This window comes from Quercus lobata, chromosome 4 (assembly GCF_001633185.2).
Source record: "Quercus lobata isolate SW786 chromosome 4, ValleyOak3.0 Primary Assembly, whole genome shotgun sequence".
Lineage (NCBI taxonomy): Eukaryota > Viridiplantae > Streptophyta > Magnoliopsida > Fagales > Fagaceae > Quercus > Quercus lobata.
The window spans coordinates 15687670-15708482 of NC_044907.1; the positions used below are offsets into that span (position 1 = coordinate 15687670).

General features: G+C 35.7%; 1 protein-coding gene across 1 annotated transcript; it reads left to right on the plus strand.

Moving 5' to 3' along the window:
* Positions 1 to 6497: 6497 nt before the first annotated feature.
* LOC115984687 (probable LRR receptor-like serine/threonine-protein kinase At3g47570) lies at positions 6498 to 15797 on the plus strand. Its single transcript, XM_031107706.1, has 5 exons — positions 6498 to 8222; positions 8295 to 9173; positions 9433 to 9846; positions 14452 to 14741; positions 15327 to 15797. The coding sequence occupies exons 1-5, from the start codon at positions 6515 to 6517 to the stop codon at positions 15795 to 15797; spliced, it is 3762 nt and encodes a 1253-aa protein (XP_030963566.1). The 5' UTR covers positions 6498 to 6514.
* Positions 15798 to 20813: the final 5016 nt, after the last annotated feature.

Consider the following 20813-nt stretch of genomic DNA (forward strand, 5'->3'; position numbering starts at 1 on the left):
AGGGCTAGTCAGAAGACCATCAATCTCTTGCAAATTGCAATTCAACCAAAACTCTCCTACACGGAATCTTTTACTTGCTTCCAAGATTTCACTTTTATTTATTTATTATTTATAAGAGTTAGGTGATCAAGCATATCATCTGTCTAATCTTAACACTTGGATTTGAGACATGGAAAATATTAGTACCAGAGTTAATAAGGTTATTTAGAGCGGGAGTTTAACTTGACATGGTAGAAAGTGAATTGTTCCCACTATTCCACCTTTTCTTAATCAGCAAAGGAAAAAAAACAAAAAAAAACTCTAGTACACATAAAAACCAAATAAATCATATGTACAATAACTATATTTTTCAATAAATTTAAGACCCACCCAATTTGCAATCTCACACAATTTTACCACACGATGAAATGATCTACTATAAGCAAGGTAGTCGATATCGTACCGGCCGGTATGTATCGTATTGGTACATATACCGGTATTGAAATGCCAACGATTTGTACCGGTTTAAATACCGGCCATACCGGCCAATTTCGGGCAATACTGGTTGATACCATGCATACCATCCGGTATAGAAAAAAGTTTTTTTTTTTTTTTTTTTTTAAATTTTTAAGTTTTGTAATTTTTGAATTTTTGTAAGAGCAGAATGGTAACTTATTTGCATTAATTTATTAGTATTATTTGCTTTCTTAGTATGCAATGAACAATTAAGCTTTCTATTTTTTATATTGTGTTTTTTTTTTAATTGATGCTAATTTTTGATCGATCGAGCTAGACTGAATTGCACAATGAATTCTGCAACAGCTCGATTCCAACTTTACACAAAAGACCTATACTTTGAGCAAGTCTAAACAAGACTAACAACCTGTTTTGATCATGGTTTGCCAACAATACAAATTAGAGTTCTAATATATAAGTTCCTAAGTACTTAGAACCTAACACCTGCTTACACCAAAAATTGATTAGTGTCTTAGTATGATAATAAAGAGCTATCATAGCAGCGGTTTCAAATGATTGTCGCTAGTGTATATTTGGCATTGATTATTTTTGCCAGCTTATTTTTGCTACTATTCATAGGTCCTATTATACTATTTCAACTAAGTTTTGCTTTTATCTACAGTTTTCAGCAACACAATTTCAGTTTCAACTAAATAAGGTATTCTCAAACGAACACTAAATTAAATTGGCGTGTTCGTTGTGTCATTGATAATAACAATTCCATATTACTATAAACAAATGGTGTAGCTCTAGACTTAGTAGTTTAGTTTATTGGTGCAAAACAAAGTACAAACTGTTTGGCAAAGACAAAACCAGGTTTTTCTTTTGGCTAAGGTTAATAATCAGATTCATGGTTGACAGCTCTGTTCAGTTCTTATGTCTGCTTTAGGATTGTTTTTCCATTGGAACATAGAGAATTATTAGAAGTTTCATGTGCAATAACAATAACACAACAAAGTGATATTTTTTTTATATTAAAAATAAAATAAATAAAAAAGAAAAAATGAAAAGTAAGATGACATATAGGTCCATGAGGCATCATTATTATCTAATCAATGGATTAGTTTGTTCGTTTGTTTTATTTTTATTTTTTATTTTTTTGAGAGAATTTCAATCGATAGCGTTTGCTTTTTGATGATTGCTTTTTATTATCAGACCAAGACACCTATCGATTTTTATTTTATTTTTTATTTTTTATAGGCGGGAATTGAACCTCATATTACTCTTATTTAATCATCAGAGACTTTACCAATTGAGTTAAATGGATTAGGTGAATAGGTGTGAATAAAAAACCATTGGTTTATTTATGGTATTAATCCATAATTAATCTTCAGGACACATAATGATCATAGACGTGTATGGTCAATTGAAGTTTCAATATAAATTAATTTACCGAGTACGGACAATACACTTTTCCAAATCTTTAATTGTTAAGGGGAAAATTAGTAGTGTGGCATGTGAGAATTCAGGAAAAACTATAGCATTCCATGTGGATCATGGGTCACTGTCTAGGCGTCTATTACACGGTTTGATTAATAAAGATGATCAGACCGACCACACATCTTGGATGTAAAATTTTTCCATTCCCAAATGTGGAATGTGTTTTGTGCATTTTTGTAAACAATGAGAGCTATTTTGCATTTTTTGCTCCCCGGATGGATGGGAATGCTCGATTAGATAGTGATTAATAAAAATAAAAAGATTTTTCAGTGTGAGATTCAATCATGGGTTCGTCCCAAAAATAGAAAAAGAAAAAAAAAAAGATTCACTATTGGGTTTCAACTTCAACCAATCATTCATAAAGCGACCAACAAAAATAATTTCCCTTGAACACAACCATTGTAAAATCAGCTAGCGTGCTCAATATTTACTGACTTTCTCTCTCCTCTGCCAGTCAGTTTCTCCTCTCTCTTCTTTTTATTGTGTAAATAGTGATTTAGTTAGTTTTTAAAGGTCATGTGCTTCTCACATGCTTATATTCCGTTAGGGTTTTAACGTGAAATTAACCAGAGTATTGATTTGGCAAGTGTATATAGTTTAGGGAGTAAATTGGCCAATAAAAGAGTTTAGTAAGTATCTTGGCCATAGTTTATAGTTTAGGGAATGTCTGGGCATTTTTTCCAAATTATTTCACATAAAATTGCAAAGTAAGATGAAAAGGCACAATCAAAAGGCAAAAGCATGTTTACTAAAATACTAATATAATGGTTGTTAGGTTTTTGGAAAATCTTTGCAAAACTTACCTAACCGATGATATAAAAAGGCAGAATCAAAAGATACCATTGGAAAATCTTGGCAAACTTGATTTGCGGTCTTGCACTATCAACTTTAGATTTTGCAGAATCTTTTAAGTGACTATACTTTGACATCTCCCCTTCCAAGTGGAGATTCGAGATTAATTACTTGATCGAAAGGCAAAAACACATTCACTAATGGCCTTTTTGGAAGTTTAGAGAGGGAGGAGAGTAGAGGGAAGTAGAGTAGTGGGGAGGAGAGTAGAGGGGAATGGTTATCCTCCACCTTGTTAGGATGTTTTTAAAATTAGTAAAGGGAAAGGGAGTAATTAGCCCTTCTTTTTGTTTGGATGTTTTAAAAATTAGGAAGGAAAGGAGAGGAAATGATTTAAATAGGCAAATTTACCCCTATTTGAAAATGGACTTGCAACATTGGTCTATGCTTAATTTGTTAAATTAAATAATTATTTAATAAACATTCTCATTTCATCAAATACCACTAATAAAGATATAAAACTACTATTAACTATTATTCCCATAAAAAAAAAAAAAAATATTACCTCAAAAAAAATTATAATAAAAATAAAAAATCTCCCCCAATTTCCTTAACTTTCCCGAGAAACAAACAATTCCCACAGTTTTTCACTCCCGAAACACCCATGGCAGCACAACAACCACCTTCAACCCCAAAACCCAAGCCTACACATCCCAAGACAACTGATTCACCTCCCCACCAATCCTAGCCTCTCTGTTACCTCTTTCCTCTTCCAAAACTCCTCTTCTTCCCCACACAGCCTCGCTCTCATCGACGCCGATTCCGACAAAATTCTAACCTTCCACCAGCTCAAACTCCAAGTCTCCAAGCTCACCCACTCTTTGCTCCATCTCAATGTTCACACAAATGACATCGTCCTCATCGTTGTTGAGAAATCACTGATCTCTACGAAGATGAACGCCGACTCGTTTGGATCGGAGATGGAATTGGAATCAGATTTGGAGGAGCGTGGTTTTGGTGGCGTTAGGATCACAGATGAGGTTCTGGCTTTCACGAGGAATATCAGGATGCATCCAGAGACATCGTTGGATTTTTCGATTGATGAAGAAGAAGACTTGGACGGTATCTGTGTCTTTTTTTTTTTTTTTTCTTCTTCTTCTTCTTTGGATTCAAATAACAACCAAAAAGTCAATGCTTAAATTTTCTCAGGAAAAAAACAAGATTATTTATATAATTAATTTGTAATTTTTTTAATTTAGAAAGGGTAAATTGGAGAATTCATTTGGTCAATAATTTATCTACTCTACTCTCCCTACAAATCTCTCCAATTTGGGGGAATTAAAAATGAGGGGTTAGAGGTAGTTGAAACCCCTCCAAACCCCTCCCCCTCCTTCCTTAAAAAACTTCCAAACAAGGTAATTGAATTACTCTCCCTTCCTCTACTCTACTCCCCCTCCTTTTTCCAAACAGGCCATAAATTACAAACATAATGGTTGTTAGGTTTTTAGAAAGTCTTTGCAAAAACTTACCCAGCCAACGAAATAAAAAGACAAAATCAAAAGATGATTTTGGAAAATCTTGGCAAACTTTTTTTTAGAAGGAAAAATCTTGGGAAACTTGACTTGCGGTCCTGAACTATCAACTTTAGACTCTGCAATATCTAAAAAAGAAAAAAAGAAATTTTGCTCGGTGTGATTCACACATGGGTTCATCCCTCCCCCCCCCCCCCCCCAAAAAAAAAAAAAAAAAATCACACATAAGTTTCAACTTCAACCAATCATTCAATATCAACCAGCAAAAATAGATTCACAACGGATGCGAATGCTCTAAGTATTTTTGGTCATTAGACATTAATGTTGATGTTTCAAATGAATATTTATTCTCTAAAGTTTCAAAAATGCCTTCTATTTAATCATTTATGTGGCATTGTGGCTAATGGAACAAAATTGAAACAACCTATTTTCAATAACATTTATTTATTAAAATACACTATAACCGCATCCAACTCGAACCTATATTTAAGGGCCAATTTTAGTCACCCAAATTGAGTATTAAGTAATTATATTTTGAAATCTCTCCTCCCAAGTAGAGATTTGAGATCAATTACCTGATCCTACTAATTTTTTGAATAAATATTTCTTTTCCTACTATAAATGGGAGCTACTTTACCTATTATTAGAGTAGAAAGTCCTAAGTATGATCCTTGACTTTACTCTACTTCTAATTTAAAATGTTAAAAATTTCATGTATTGGTCTCTACTTATTAAGTGCAAGTTTAGGTCTACACATAAGCTGGAGTGTTAGAGTTATGTTTACATAATTAAATTTATTATTTCCTAACAATTTAAGTTTTTGAGATAATGGATAATTTAACAACTACTACCTAACCCAATTTCTTTTATGTTTTGTAGCGAGGCATGTAAGTATTCAAGAAAAGGGAGATGGAGATGGAGATATTGGTTGCATTTGATCTCAAAGGTCATGAATGATGTGACACACATAGAAAAAAAAATCCATTTTATATGTAAAGTTGACGGACCATAATCTCCAAAAGTTTCTGGCAATCTTGTACTAGGACTGAACCTCATTATGGCGTCTGGTCCTGATGATAACTTTTTATTATTAGATCAAGATACCAATCGATTTTTGGCGTAGGCAGGAATTGAACCTCAGATCTCTTATTCAACCATAAAAAATTTTACTAGATAAACTAACTTATTTAAATAAATTTAGTAGTTTGCAGAAGTACTATGGTGTCTGTTTCTGATGATAGCTTTTTATTATCAGACTAAGACACTAATCGATTTTTGGTGTAGGTAGGAATTGAACCTCATATTTTTTACACACACATATATAACCTTTAATGTACTTTTCAGATCATCTTTTTTTTTTTTTTTTTTTTTTTTTTTTACATTTCTTTCAATAAAAATAAACGAATATAGAAAACAATGAAATATTACAGTTGAATAATACGTAAATCCTCTTTCTCAAAAAAATAATAATAATAATACGTAAATCCTTAAGTTTATAGTTTGATAATTAATGTTAATAGCCCTCTAATTTAATAATTACACAAAAGAAGAAAAGAAAACACATATACATAATACACATGAAAAATGAAACAAACTTAAAACAAGCCAAAGGCAGCACATCTAGAAGTTCCCAATGCGAATGAAACGAGCTTGTCAAACACGATTCTTGAAGGAGAAATGTTGAATTTTATCAAACTTATTCTATTCTCACATGAGTATATATCTTATAGCTTTTGTAATGGAAGATATTATTAGCTTCGATACTTGACTGTTGCCCAACTTATTCATTACTCACAATTCTCTCCCCCTCACTGGTTTATAGCTTTTATTAGTGGAGGATACAATTATTTTCTACCCCCAAAACAACGGTGTTGTTTTTATATTACTATGTATTTATAAGACTAATACGTATTCCATGAAAAACTAGTAATAAATTCTTTCAAAAACAATGAATACCCTCGTGGAATATTTCATGTGCTAAGGCAGGTTGATTACTCGTTAATTTTATAGTGGATTAGGTACATATGCACTACATCGCTCTTGAAAGTTCCCAGAAAGTTTGTTCTTTCTCCACCTTCTTATAAATATGTGCTTTTCCTTGAGTACCTAAGCAGCGAAATCAAACCCAGACTGTTTTCACAAAAAGACACCCAATTGTACCTCTTTGCAAAAAAACAAAAAAGAGTTTGTACCGAGCTGTGTGACTGTGGATGGGGCTTTACAACATGAGTTTAGCTCCATCATCCTCATCTTTTTACATGCATGCTTTTATCCTTCTTGTCTTGTGGTGTGGCTTGTTAGTCACCTCTGTTGTTGGCGGGAATAATGAGACAGACCGGTTAGCATTGCTTGAGTTTAAAGCCAAGATCACTAATGATCCTCTCCAGGTTATGAGCTCTTGGAATGACAGCATCCAGTTTTGCCAATGGCGAGGGGTCACCTGTGGTCGTCGACGTCAGAGGGTCACTATGCTGAACTTGCACTCTTCAAAATTGGTAGGCTCTTTATCACCACATGTTGGTAATTTAAGTTTTTTGAAGGGTCTAACACTCCAAAACAACAGCTTTCATAACGAAATCCCTCCAGAAATTGGCCGTTTACACAAATTGAACTTCCTGTATTTGAACAATAACACACTTAGTGGCAAAATTCCAACTAGTATATCCGGTTGCACCAACCTCAAATACATTGTTGTCAGTCGCAACCTTTTGAATGGGGAAATCCCTGCAACTCTCGGCACTTTGTCAAAACTCCGATTTGCTTCTTTTGAATCAAATAATTTGATAGGAAATATCCCACCTTCTTTAGGGAACTTATCCTCTCTAGAAGTGTTTGGTACACATTCTAATAACTTGAGTGGGAGTATCCCTACTTCTTTTGGCCAATTAACAAGACTAACATTTTTTGGTGTCAGTTTAAATATGTTGTCTGGAAGAATTCCTCCCTCAATCTTCAATTTGTCTTCGTTAAAAACATTTGATGTAGGAAGCAACCAAATCCAACAGCATCTTCCATCGGACATAGGTATCACCCTACCAAATATCAAAATATTAAGCATTATCTTCAACCAATTTACTGGACCTATTCCTATTTCAATATCTAATGCCACAAATCTAGAGGTACTTCAATTGACCGGAAATAAACTAAGAGGCAGAGTTCCTTGTTTGGAGAAGTTAAATAGAGTTTCAATTTTTGTCTTGGGCTCAAATGAGCTTGGAAATGGAGGGGCAAATGACTTGAATTTTCTCTGTTCTTTGACAAATGCCACATTTCTGTTTGCATTGGGAATAAATGTCAATAACTTCGGGGGAGAGTTGCCCAAGTGCATTGTCAATTTCTCAACTACTCTCACCATATTGAATTTGGATAATAATAAAATATCAGGAAACATTCCTATTGGGATAGGAAATCTAACCAATTTGGAGAGACTAGAGATGTGGAACAATAAATTATCAGGTTATATTCCCTTTGAAATTGGAAAGCTTCATAAATTACAATTTTTGGCTTTATCTTACAACAATTTCTTTGGGAACATGCCGTCCTCGCTTGGAAATTTAACTCTATTGATAAAGTTATATTTTAATGATAATAATCTTCAAGGAAATATCCCCTTAAGCCTAGGCAAGTGTCAAAATGTGAACACTTTGAATCTTGCCAATAACAATCTTAGTGGTACTGTATCATCTCTTCTTAGTATTCTCTCATTCTCACCAATTGGTCTAGACTTGTCGGGCAACAAATTTACTGGTTTTATTCCCATGGCAGTAGGAAATCTCAAAAATCTAGAAATCTTGGATATTTCTGAAAACATGTTGTTTGGTGAAGTTCCTACCAGTCTTGGTAGCTGTGTAAAACTAGAAGTTCTAAACATGAGAAGAAACTTCTTCCAAGGGGTCATTCCTTCATCTTTGGAATCATTGAGAGGCCTTGAAATTTTAGACCTTTCCAATAACAATTTATCTGGAAACATTCCAAGGTATTTGGAGAGCTTTAAATTCTTGAAGTTATTGAATTTGTCTTATAATCATTTTGAGGGTGAGGTACCAGCAAAGGGAGTTTTCAAGAATACAAGTGCAACTTCAATTAAGGGAAATATTGAGCTATGTGGAGGCATGCCTATGTTCAAGCTTCCTATATGCAAATACAATAAATCCAAGAAAAGGCAGTTGACTCATTCCTTGAAGATAATAATCTCTGTACTTTCTGGGCTTTTTGGAGTAACTTTGGTGATTTCATTACTACTTCTCTTTTCTTTTAAAAGAAAGAGGAGAGAAAGTACTTTAAATAATTCACAAAATTTTCTTTTGAATGTATCTTACCAAAGTCTTCTAAAAGCTACAAATGCATTCTCCTCCACTAATTTAATTGGTGTAGGAAGCTTTGGATCTGTGTATAGAGGAGTTTTTAATCAGGATAGACATATAGTTGCAGTCAAGGTACTCAACCTTTTGGACCGTGGAGCTTCCAAGAGTTTCATTGCTGAATGTGATGCTTTGCGAAATATCAGACATCGAAATCTTGTAAAGGTACTCACAGCATGTTCAAGTGTTGACTATCAAGGTCATGATTTCAAAGCATTGGTATATGAGTTCATGAGTAATGGCAACCTAGATGAGTGGTTGCATACAATTGCAAGAACAAATGAGGCTCTTGAGGAACAAAGGAATTTGAATATTCTTCAAAGACTAAATATTGCCATTGATGTTGCAAATGCATTAGAATATCTTCATCATTATTGCCATACACCAATTGTTCATTGCGACCTTAAGCCTAGCAATGTTCTTCTTGATGATGAAATGATTGGACATGTGGGGGACTTTGGCTTGGCAAAGTTCCTTCTTAAGGCCTCCCAAGATTGTTTCACTAATCAATCGAGCTCTATTGGATTAAGAGGGACTATTGGTTATGCTCCTCCTGGTAAATATCTTTTCCATTTTTGAAAGTTAAAGTCTTTTCTTTTCATAATATTTCTTAACGTACTTTCAAGCATGAAAATATCTTAAGGAAGCCTTTTAGAATATGGAGCATATCTTGAAAGAGATTTGCACTTGTCATAATATTTTTCCTTTTATAATTAAAGAGCTCCTACAAAACTTGTGAGATTATATACCATACCTTTTTTGTTTTTAATTTGAAACTAGATCAATCATATTGTAAATGTTATGTACAATTGCAGAATATGGCATGGGAAATGAGGTGTCAATTTATGGTGATATCTACAGTTATGGCATATTATTATTGGAGATGTTCACAGGAAAAAGACCCACTGATAACATTTTCAAAGACAACTTGAACCTTCATGATTTTGTTAAAGGAGCTTTGCCTGAACAAGTGATTAACATCGTGGATCCAATTATTCTTTGGGAAAGAGAGGATGTGGAAACAAGGACAAATGATACTCACATTCAAAATCAAATAGGAACCCCCAAAATTCAAGAGTGCTTGATTTTGATATTTGGAATTGGAGTTTCTTGTTCTATGGAATCTCCAAGAGAAAGGATGAACATTTATGATGTTGTGGCTCAATTGCATTTGATTAGAGAAAAGCTCCTTGGAACTAGAATACGCCGAGAAAGGCTTCAAATTACAGGTAAATTGTTTATGACACTCTCTTAACCTTTATGGAAGGAGGGGGATCATATAGCCTACACAATGCCACGTACTTTCTTTGAAATTGATAATATTGATGCCATGTGAAATTTGATTACTTGATGGTACTATTCATATGATTAAGATTCGTCCAATTTGTTTTGTAGGATTTAGAATAAGTTCCATTTGGTGATTTATACACTTACACACTATACTTTTTATAGAGACGCCTTTGATGTAGACATAAGCGGGTAAGAAGTTTAACTGATTTTGTTGGAAATATTTAGTTATTTATAATCTTAACTATCTCACAAGTACCTGGATAACCATATCCATAAAAACATTGAATGAGTTTGGGATTCAAAGGCTGAACCTTCTTGCATTATTATGAATCCTTTTACTAGCAAGACTAAAACTAAAATGGTTGCTTGATTTTTAAGCTATGGGAGATGGATTGTTGTTTCAATTCCTTACTCTTGAAGGGAAAACCTCATTCACCGCATAGCATTAATATACTTTGGAAACCAAAGCATGTTCTTCCTATACATAGAAATGATTTCCCTTAATTCAATGATTTAGAGAGATAATTGTCTTCCTTGAATGCAGGTACAGAGGGCCAATGACCCTATTGGAAGGTGCCATTATGACTTGATGAGGTTTTGATTTTGTATAATGTTGGAACTAAATAATCAGATTTGTAGCACCTCCTTTTGTTTCTTTTAGCAATCACTTATTAGTTTATCTTGTATTTATCATAATTTTTTTTTTTGTAATCATATCCATGGAATAATTTGTGGCTTTAACATTACTCTAAAAAAATAATATAGACTCCGTGGATGTAGGCTTTTATTGCTGAACCACGTTAAAATTGTTGTCTTCTTTCTTTATGTTCTTTCATTTTCACAAAGGAATGCCACAACTTGGAGCATTTGATAGCACCAGCAGCCAAGAAGTCTACTAGTTTGATTAGTTCTTTTGTCAATGCAAATTATTAGCCCTAAATCAGATGTGTGTCACCCATAATTTGATGATTACATACAAGAAAAAGCGATACATACTTGCAAGATCATATACCATTAAGGTTATTGTGAAGCAACCAATAGTTGCTTGTAGATCTTGTTATGAGAGCCTTTTTATTCTTAACAAGATTTTTTTTTTGGGTTAATATCTTTTGAAGTTTACTTGAAATAAATAGAGAGAGTATATTTTATAATTAAATTAGATTATATTTTATGAATCTAACATTTTAACGTTATTTTAAATTTTAAATAATGTTACACTAATTAGATATTTAAATTTGCAAAATTTAATCTCAATAAATAACTCAATCAATTTCCAATTCGAGAAAAGAACTAAGGAATGGTCGGAAGTGAGAAGAATGTAAGTAAACATACTTCACATGTCTTAAATTTTAAAGTTAACTAGTTACAACGCAATGTGTATAATTATTTTAAGATGCGGTATAATGTATAGTTTATTTTTTAAATTTTATTGTAGATAATTTGTTCTTCCTAAAAATTAAACAATTTCTAAAAGTAATTTCCCTCTCTCTATTTTTACAAATATATATTATATGATTTTAAAAGAAAAAAATTATTGATATTATTCTTTTTTGAAGTGATCAATTTTCTTCTAACTATTGTTATTATATATTATACTTTCCTAATTTCTTTTATTACAACTAAAATTTTTTAAGTTTCAAATTTCTCATTCCCTTAAGGAGATTATCATGATAATTAAAACTTATAATATAATTACAATTGATATTACTCTAATAATTGATAATTTTATTAACTCAGACTAGTTTTTTCCCATTCTTACCAATGTGGATTCAAATAGACCGAATTGGACCAAAAAGACCTAAGTAGACTGAAATGGAACGAATTGGACTGAAATGGAACGAATTTGATCCAAATGGACCAAAGTAGATAGAAATGAACCGAATTATACCTGAATAGACCTAATTGGACTGAAGTGGATTGAATGGACCGAAGGTGGAATGACTTGGACCGAGTAAACTGAACTAGAGCAAAGTGAATCAAAACTGACCAAATTAGACCAAAATGGACCGAAATGGAACATAGTAGAGACAATTTAATACTAGTCTATTAATTAAAGCAGCCCCAAATTCCCATCACAATAAACCTCATGCATATTTTCTCAATATGAATTGTTTTTGATAAAACTCTCTTATGCTTCTACTCATGAATTCAATATCTATGATAGAATTTTAGACTTTGAAGTATAACCTTTACATGATCAAATAAGAGAAGGAAAAAGAACAACTGCTTACCCTTGGTGTGATAGTCATTTCACAAGCATAAGTGCTTATGGAGTATGAGGGAGGTAAGGGCTGAGGTTCAAGTTTATAGGATGAAGTTTCACATATATACACTTAGATTAGACTAGACTACTAGAGTAGAATTCTATCTCAAATAAAATAGAATAAAAGGAAAAAGAAAGTCCTTTTTTTTTTCTCATAATTAAAATTTCAAATTACTATTGATTCGTATCAATTTCTTTTTTTTTTTTTGAAAAATTTCTTCTATTGAAACAGAACATTGAGTGTTTTTCCATTAAAGGGCCTTAAGGCTTGTAGCATAAATGGTCACACATTTGGAATACTTAAATTTTAAAAACAACTTTAAGGCTAAAGATAAAATTTGAGCTTTTGCTTTAAAGCTCTTTAATGAACTGTTCCAGATTTTTTTAGAAAATTATTAATTGACATAAATGTTTTATTATTATTATTATTATTATTATTATTCTTATTATTATTTATAAATGGGACATAATGATCCCTAATTTTAAGAGATAATGGCTACATTAATAATAATAAAAGGACAACATTGGTCATTGATTGAGTTGATTGTGTTTAAGTATGATAATAGAAAACGTTGTAATTATATATATTGACTCTTTAACCATTGGTTACCGAACAATATTACTAACATTGTCTTGTAGTATAATGAAGTGAGAGTTAACGGTTCAAAAGACATTCTTTCGTGAAAGATAAACAAGACTCAGCCACAACAAGAAGTTAAGAACAACAACGGAATTCAAAACACTAAGGAGCCGTTTGGTAATGTTGTTCTAATAATGTTGTTTGTATTTTTTAGAAATACATGTTGGTGAAAAAGTGTGTGGAAATACGTGTAATGTTGTTTAAATACTGAAAACTATTGCCCAAAACACCATACAAGAATAGACATTTTTCCCATACCAGTATATTTATATAGAATGATGGAAACATCAAATAACTTTGACCATCTTATTCTCTACCTCAATAATTGATCCACCATTTTTTTTAGATAGGTAGATGGTCATGAAGAAGGGGTGGGATTTGAAACTCAGATATATAGTGATGGGACCGACGAGCCCTTTTTCTCAGACGAACAAATCAAACACCTCCGTCCACATCTCCACGTCACTGACGAATGGAGGAAAGCCATTCAATGCAGTAAATAATGCCCTGGACAGTTACGAGACTAGCTGTATAGACCATTGGAGGCCCATCAAGGCCTACATTACTCAGTATGGAAGCGTTACCAAGAAAAGCATTAAACCCACAATAAAAGCCACAACGACTAGATGCTGTGGCATCATATATAAACGCTCCACAAAACCAATACAAGGTAAGAATAATCAAAATACATGCCATAAATCTAATCTTTGATATTCTCTTAGAATTTCCAGACGTTGACTTAATCATCGGAGATTCTTTGACAAGCACCACACCGATGACCATCTAAGAAGGTCTTTGTGCAGTATTTTTAGGTACAGGGACGAGGTTGTTGGCTCATCTGAATGAGTTCACTTGATTAAAGATTCCTGCTTCATCAATTTGGCGCCGTCTGTGGGGAATGATATTTTCAGGCTTAGGTTTGAGAATGTAGTTCCACTTAATTCACAAGTCTAGATGGAGCCCAACACTCCCCAAGACTCTGCAGCATTAGCTCTACAAATCCAAACACTAACAGCTACCATGGAAGAGCTTACCCGACAAAATCAAGAGATGAGGTTGTAGCTGCAGCAAGAGGGGAACTGGTCTGGGATTAACCAAGATAATGATGGGGGTAGCTAGAGAAGGGACAAACGCTGATGGCCTACCAACCCACAAGAACCAAGCTCAAACCTCCTTAGGGAAGTGAGAAAGAAGATAACGAGCTGAGGAGTGCAATAAAGGAAAAAACAGATCGTAGCTTGGATTGTATCGTCAGGAAAACAGATTCACCCTTCACCATGGCGGTTTTAGAGTGCCCAATGCCCTTGAAGTTTCGCCTACCGTAGCTTGAGCTGTTTGACGGGTTGAAGGATCCTTTGGATCACCTTAATACCTTCAAGACAACTTTGGGTCTTCAGCAGCCACCTGATGAGGTATTGTGCTGCTCCTTCCCGACTACCCTCAAAGGAGCTGTGAGGAAATGGTTCACGAAGTTACCAACTTTGTCCATTGATGACTTCGAGCAACTGAGAAACTCCTTCTTACGCCATTTCGTCGGTGGACAACATCCAAAAAGGCCAGCTGACCACCTGCTTACCATTAAACAAGGAGAAAAGGAGACATTGAGATCGTATGTGAAGCGTTTCACTTGAGAAACTTTAGAGGTGGACGAAGCAAATGACAAAGTGCAGCTGACGGCCTTTAAAGCTGGGTTGAAGTCTAAGGAGTTTGTGGTCTTGCTCGCGAAGAACCCCCTGCGGATGATGGCGGAGATGCTCTTGAAAGCTCAGAATCACACAAATGCTGAAAACGCTTTAGTGGCAATTGAAGAAGTCGAAAAGCCTAATGAGAGGGAAAGAAAGGGAGATGATTGCAGAGGACAGAAAAAGGAGTGGGTAGATCATCAAAGTACTAACGAGAACAATAGGAAAGACGATAAAACTCCTCGCATGGTAAAATTTACTACTTTAATTATGCCTGTTGATAAAATTCTGGCATAGATTAAGGACAATCATTACCTCAAGTGGCTAAGGTCATTGCACTCATCACCCAATGTTCGTGACAAGAGGAAATACTGCCGTTTTATAAAGATCATGGCCATTACGAAGAAGACTGTAGAGACTTGAAAGAGTAGATAGAGGAACTCATACGAAGAGGGAAGCTGCAAAAATTTGTAAAGAAAGGAGATTCCACTAGGCTTAGAGACGATGGCAAAGAAAAGCTAAATTCCTCTCCAAGGAATGATGATCACAAGCCACATCGCCAACAGAATATGATAGGAGAAATAAAGACTATCACAGGGGGGCCATCCACAGGGGGGTCGTTTAGATCCCTCAAAAAGTCATACCAGAGGAAGGTGAACAACATCCATAAAATACCCCCTTAAAGCACAGACGGACGGACAGGGATATCTTGTTCTTAGAGGAAAACGCCAGACGAGTGAAGCAGCCGCATGACGATCCCCTATCAATACCAGGAGAATCCTCGTGGACAACGGCAGTTCTGCAGATATCATCTACCTTTCCGCTTTTCAATAGTTGAAGGTGTCCCCCGAGAGGCTACGTCCCTTTGACTCCCCCCTCATCAACTTCACTAGAGATGAAGTGTATCCTAAGGGCATAGTGACACTAACAATCACAGCGGGAGCTTACCCGAGACAATTGACTCATCAATTGGACTTCCTGGTAGTAGACTATCCATCCTCCTACAATTTGATCATCAGGAGGCCCATACTCAATCGTTGGAAGGGAGCCACATCCACTTATTTCCTGAAGGTAAAATTCCCAACAGAAAATGGCATAGGCGAGGCAAAAGGAGATCAAGTGGTGGCCAAGGAGTGCTACCAGGCTGTGTTAACAGCAAAAGAAAACCATACGTGGATGATCGAGGAGAAAAAAGAAGAGAAAGTGGAAGCCCTGGAGACAGTAAAGTTGGTCGATAGAGACACAGCAAAGACGACCAAGATAGGGATGACTTTGAGTCCTGAGATGAAGTCGAGACTAGTCTAGTTCCTCAAGGAAAACCTGGTCGTCTTTGCATGGAACCACGAGGACATGCCAGACATATCCACAAAAGTCATCCAACATAGGATGAATGTGGATCCCAAGAGGAAGCCCGTCCAGCAGAGACGGCGAGTCTTTGCTCCAGAACGAAATCAAGCTATTACTGATGAGGTCAACAAGCTTTTATCGGCAAGCTTCATTAGAGAGGTCTATTACCCAGATTGTCTTGCCAATGTCGTCCTGGTGAAGAAAGCAAATAAGAAATAGAGGATGTGCATAAACTTCACGGACCTAAACAAAGCCTGTCCAAAGGACAGTTTCCCTCTATTGAGAATAGATCAGTTGGTGGATTCCACAGCAGGACATAAGCTACTAACATTCATGGATGCCTTCTCGGGGTACAATTAGATAAAGATGGCCGAAGTAGACCAGGAGAAGACTGCCTTATCCCGAGCCAAAGGCATTTACTGTTATAAGGTAATGAATGCCCTTTGGACTGAAAAACATAGGAGCAACTTACCAGAGGCTAGTAAATAAAATGTTTAGCAAGCAAATCGAGAGGAGCATGGAAGTATATGTGGATGACATGCTTGTCAAGAGTAAGGAAGAGTCTACTCACTTGGACGATCTCCGAGAGACATTCACCACTCTCAGACACTACCAAATGAAGTTGAACCCTAGTAAGTGTACCCTTGGAGTAGCCTCAAGGAAGTTCATGGGGTTCATGGTGTCTTAAAGAGGGATAGAAGCAAACCCAGAGAAGGTACGAGCCATACTTAATATGACGTTGCCCAAGACCATCAAAGAAGTCCAAAAGCTCACAGAGAGGATAGCAGCACTCAACAAGTTCATCTCTAAAGCAACAGACAAATGCTTGCCCTTCTTCAAGACACTGAAGCAAGCTTTTGCCTAGACCGACAAATGTGAGAAAGCTTTCCAAGAACTCAAGCACTGCTTGAGCAATCCATCCCTTCTGAGTCCATCCAAGGAGGGAGAAAACCTGTATTTATATCTGGCAGTATCTGCAACAGCTGTAAGTGCAGCCTTGATTGGGGAAGAGAACAAGACGCAGCTCCCAGTCTACTACGTTAGTCAAGCCTTTCAAGGGGCAGAAGCCAAGTACCCACGGATAGAGAAGATTGCATTCGTATTGATCATCGCCTCAAGCAAATTGCGACACTACTTCTAGGCGAACCCCATCTTGGTGATGATGGATAGGGTTGTAAATGAGTCAAGCTTTGTTGAGTAGTTCATATTCAAGCTTGGCTCGTCAGGAAAAATCAAAAGTTTAAGCTTGGTTTGAGCTCGTGACAAGCCTAAAAATAGTGTTTGAGCTTGAGCGCGTGGGAAAGACAAAAAACTTGAGCTTAGCTTGACTTGGCTTGATTCATTAGTCAAGCCAAGCTCAAGCTTAATATCAAGCTCAGGTTAAGCTTTTGAGCTTGAGATCTAAAAAAATTACATTATCAAATGCTTAAATTTCTATAATTAGGAAAAAAAAATAGTATACTCATTTTATCATGCATCTAGTCCTACTTATGATTATCCATTATTCAAATTAAAGATTTACATAATTAAATTCATTCATACATCATTCCTTATTTATAGTTTCAGCAATTATTCAAAATACAATTTTTACATTCACTTTAGGTGGTGAAGAACTAGAAAAATACTTGTTTGTAACTATTATGTATGAGAAAATACTAACATGTTTCATAACTTTACTTAGATGATTGATAGCAAAAGATCATATGTGGCGTACTTAATTAATTAATTAATTTTTAAATGTAACTATAGTCTAAAGTGGTTCTTGATTAGTTTAGAAGGAAGGAAAAAAATTAAGGTAATAGATATTGGCTATGTCATTACTAAGATATGTGTAATGAGTATATTTAACTAACACATAGAAACTTATAAATGAGTCTATACTTGAATTGTTGTGTATCAAGCCTAATATCTCACGAGCTTGTTCGTGAACAATTTTTTTTGCTTGGGCTCGACTTGTTTATTAAACGAGCCTAAAACTAAGGCTCAAGTTTGGCTTATTTATAAACAAACATGCATGAACGAGCTTTTTATCGAGTCGAGCCCGAGTTTTTCATAATCAGCTTGGTTCATTTATGGCCCTAATGACTGATGGACAAACCCATTAAGAAATCCATGAACAAGCCTAAGGCAGCAGGAAGGATGGTCCAATGGGTAATCGAGCTTAGCTAGTTCGACATTAAGTACCACCCTAGGATAGCTATTAAGGCACAAGCGTTAGCAAACTTCATCACCGAGTTCACCATTCCAGACGAGGAAGATACAACTGACGAGGCCAAAAGATGGACGGTTCAAATTGATGGTTCGTCAGCCCGAAAAAGGGGCGGAGTAGGGGTTGTCATCATCACACCTGAAGGAGAGATGCTCAGATACAGAGTTAAGCTAAAGTTCCCGACCACCAATAATGAAGCTGAGTACGAAGGAATACTGATGGGGCTGAGGATCACAAAGGCATTAAGAGCTAAAAACCTGCTCCTCCAAAGTGATTCAAAATTGGCAGTGGGACAGATAAAAGAGGAATATGAAACAAAGGAGGAGAGAATGCAAAAATACCTTAGGCTGACGAATCATTTAACATAGGAATTTGATTGGGTGGAATTTGCGCAGATCCCTAGATGCCAGAACATAATGGCAGACGAGATCGCGAGGTAGGCGTCGTCAGAAGAAGAATCAAGGAGTATAGACTTGAAGATGGAAGTCCAAAAATGCCCTAGCATTGAAGAAACTTCTACCTTTGTAATCCAGAGTGTAAACAGCTAGATGACCCCAATCCTGTCCTTCCTCTAGGACGAACACCTTCCACAAGATGTCGAGGAGGCTAGAAAAGTCAGGAAGAGAGCAGCTAGGTTCATGATCTTGAACAACACCCTATACAAGATAGGCTTTTTCGTGCCCTATTTGAAGTGAGTCAACAAAGAGGAAGCCAAATACATCCTGGACGAGATCCATGGAGGGGTTTACGATGACCATGCAGACCCTAGATCCTTGGTAAACAATGTTATCAGAACAGGTTACTTCTAGCCTTCTTTGCAGGAAAATGCAAGGGAGTTCGTCAAGAAATGCAACAAATGCCAAAGGTTTGGAAATGTCCAGCGCCTCCCAGGAAAGAAACTCACGCTGATAGCCTCCCCATGACTGTTTGCACAATGGGGAATTGATATTGTCGATCCATTACCCTGAGGTAAGAGATAGGTAAATTTTTTACTGGTCGTTATTGACTATTTCACAAAATGGGTTGAAACAGAAGCATTATTAGCCATCACTAAAGCAAAGATCTAGAGCTTTCTATGGAAGAACATAATTTGCAGGTTCAGGATTCCATGGACAATCATATCAAACAACAGGCGGCAGTTCGATAGTCAAAGCTTTAGGGATTTTTGTTTGAGTCTAGGAATTAAGAATCAATTCTCATCCCTAGGACACCTATAAGCGCACATACAAACGAAGGTGACAAATCGGACGTTGATCAAGATCATCAAAGCTAAGTTGGACGAAGCTAAGGGAGCATGGCTAGAGGAATTGCCTAATATCTTGTGGGCATACAAGACTACAGCTAGAACCCCAATAGGAGAAACCCCATTCTAACTCACTTATGGCACTAAAGCAATAATCCCGATCGAAGTGGGAATCACCAGCATCAGACGAGAGGTGTACCACGAAGAAAACAATGACGATTAATTAAAGGTCAACCTAGATTTCTTAGACGAGGTTAGAAACAGAGCTTCTCACAGAATGATAAAGTATCAGCAAAAGATGGTTGAGTACTACAACATGAGAGTGAAACTCAAACGACTCGACATATGAGATATTGTCCTATGCAAAGTCACCCCTGCAACCAAAGATTCGACTTAAGGGAAACTCGGCCCAACCTAGGAAGGACCCTACTGGGTCACCCATTACTCTAGACAAGGCAATTATCACTTGGAGACCCTAGACAGAAAGAAGCTACCACAATCATGGAACATTGGGCATTTGAAGGAGTACCACCAATAGATGTAACAAACAACTGTATTCATATTTGAAAGCAATAAAAGAACTATTCAACCCATGGTCTAATGCAAACAAACCTAGTAGTTTAAAAACCAAAAATTTGGCTAAGTAACAAAATTTTGCTTAGACGGATGTAAGTTACTGACGATGCCAAAATGAAAAGATCCCTTAAATGGGTGTAAATCAGCCAAAAATTTGGCCAAGTAACAAAATTCAGCTTAGATCAATGCAAATTACTGACGATGCCAAAATGACAAGATCCCTTAAATGGGTGTAAGTCAACCAAAAATTTGGCCAAGTATCAAGATTCTGCTTAGACAGATGTAAGTTACTAACGATGCCAAAATGACAAGGACCCTTAAATTCCAAAATGAAAAGATCCCTTATATGGATGTAAGTCAGCAAAAAATTTGGCCAAGTAACAAGATTTCGCTTAGACAGATGTAAGTTACTGACGATGCCAAAATGACAAGATCCCTTAAATGGGTGTAAGTCAGCCAAAAATTTCACTTAGATGGATGTAAGTTACTAATGAGATCCCTTAAATGGGTGTGAGATAGCCAAAAATTGGCCAAGTAACAGGATTTCACTTGGACGGATGAAAGTGTAACCTATTGACGAATGTAAGTCATTCAATGGTTAGTCCAAATGTCAAGCTAAGGATAAACAAGCAACGAAGCAAGCAAAAATTAGGCGTGGACAAAAGTACATCAAGCATAATAAAATAGGTAAAACATAAAGTAGTTAATACAATTAAAAGCCTAAAAACACCAGGCAACCAACATTGTTCCAACATTAGAAAGTATAGACCTAGAAGCACTGGGCAAAAGATATTGTTCCAACAATGAAGAAAACAAGCCCAAAAACACACTGCGCACCCAATATATATATATATATATATATATATATAAAGTAATAAGTCTGTGCAGGTCTAGATTGTGGCTTCTTGTCCATCAACATTAGCAGGTTCTGAAGTATCTCCTTCGG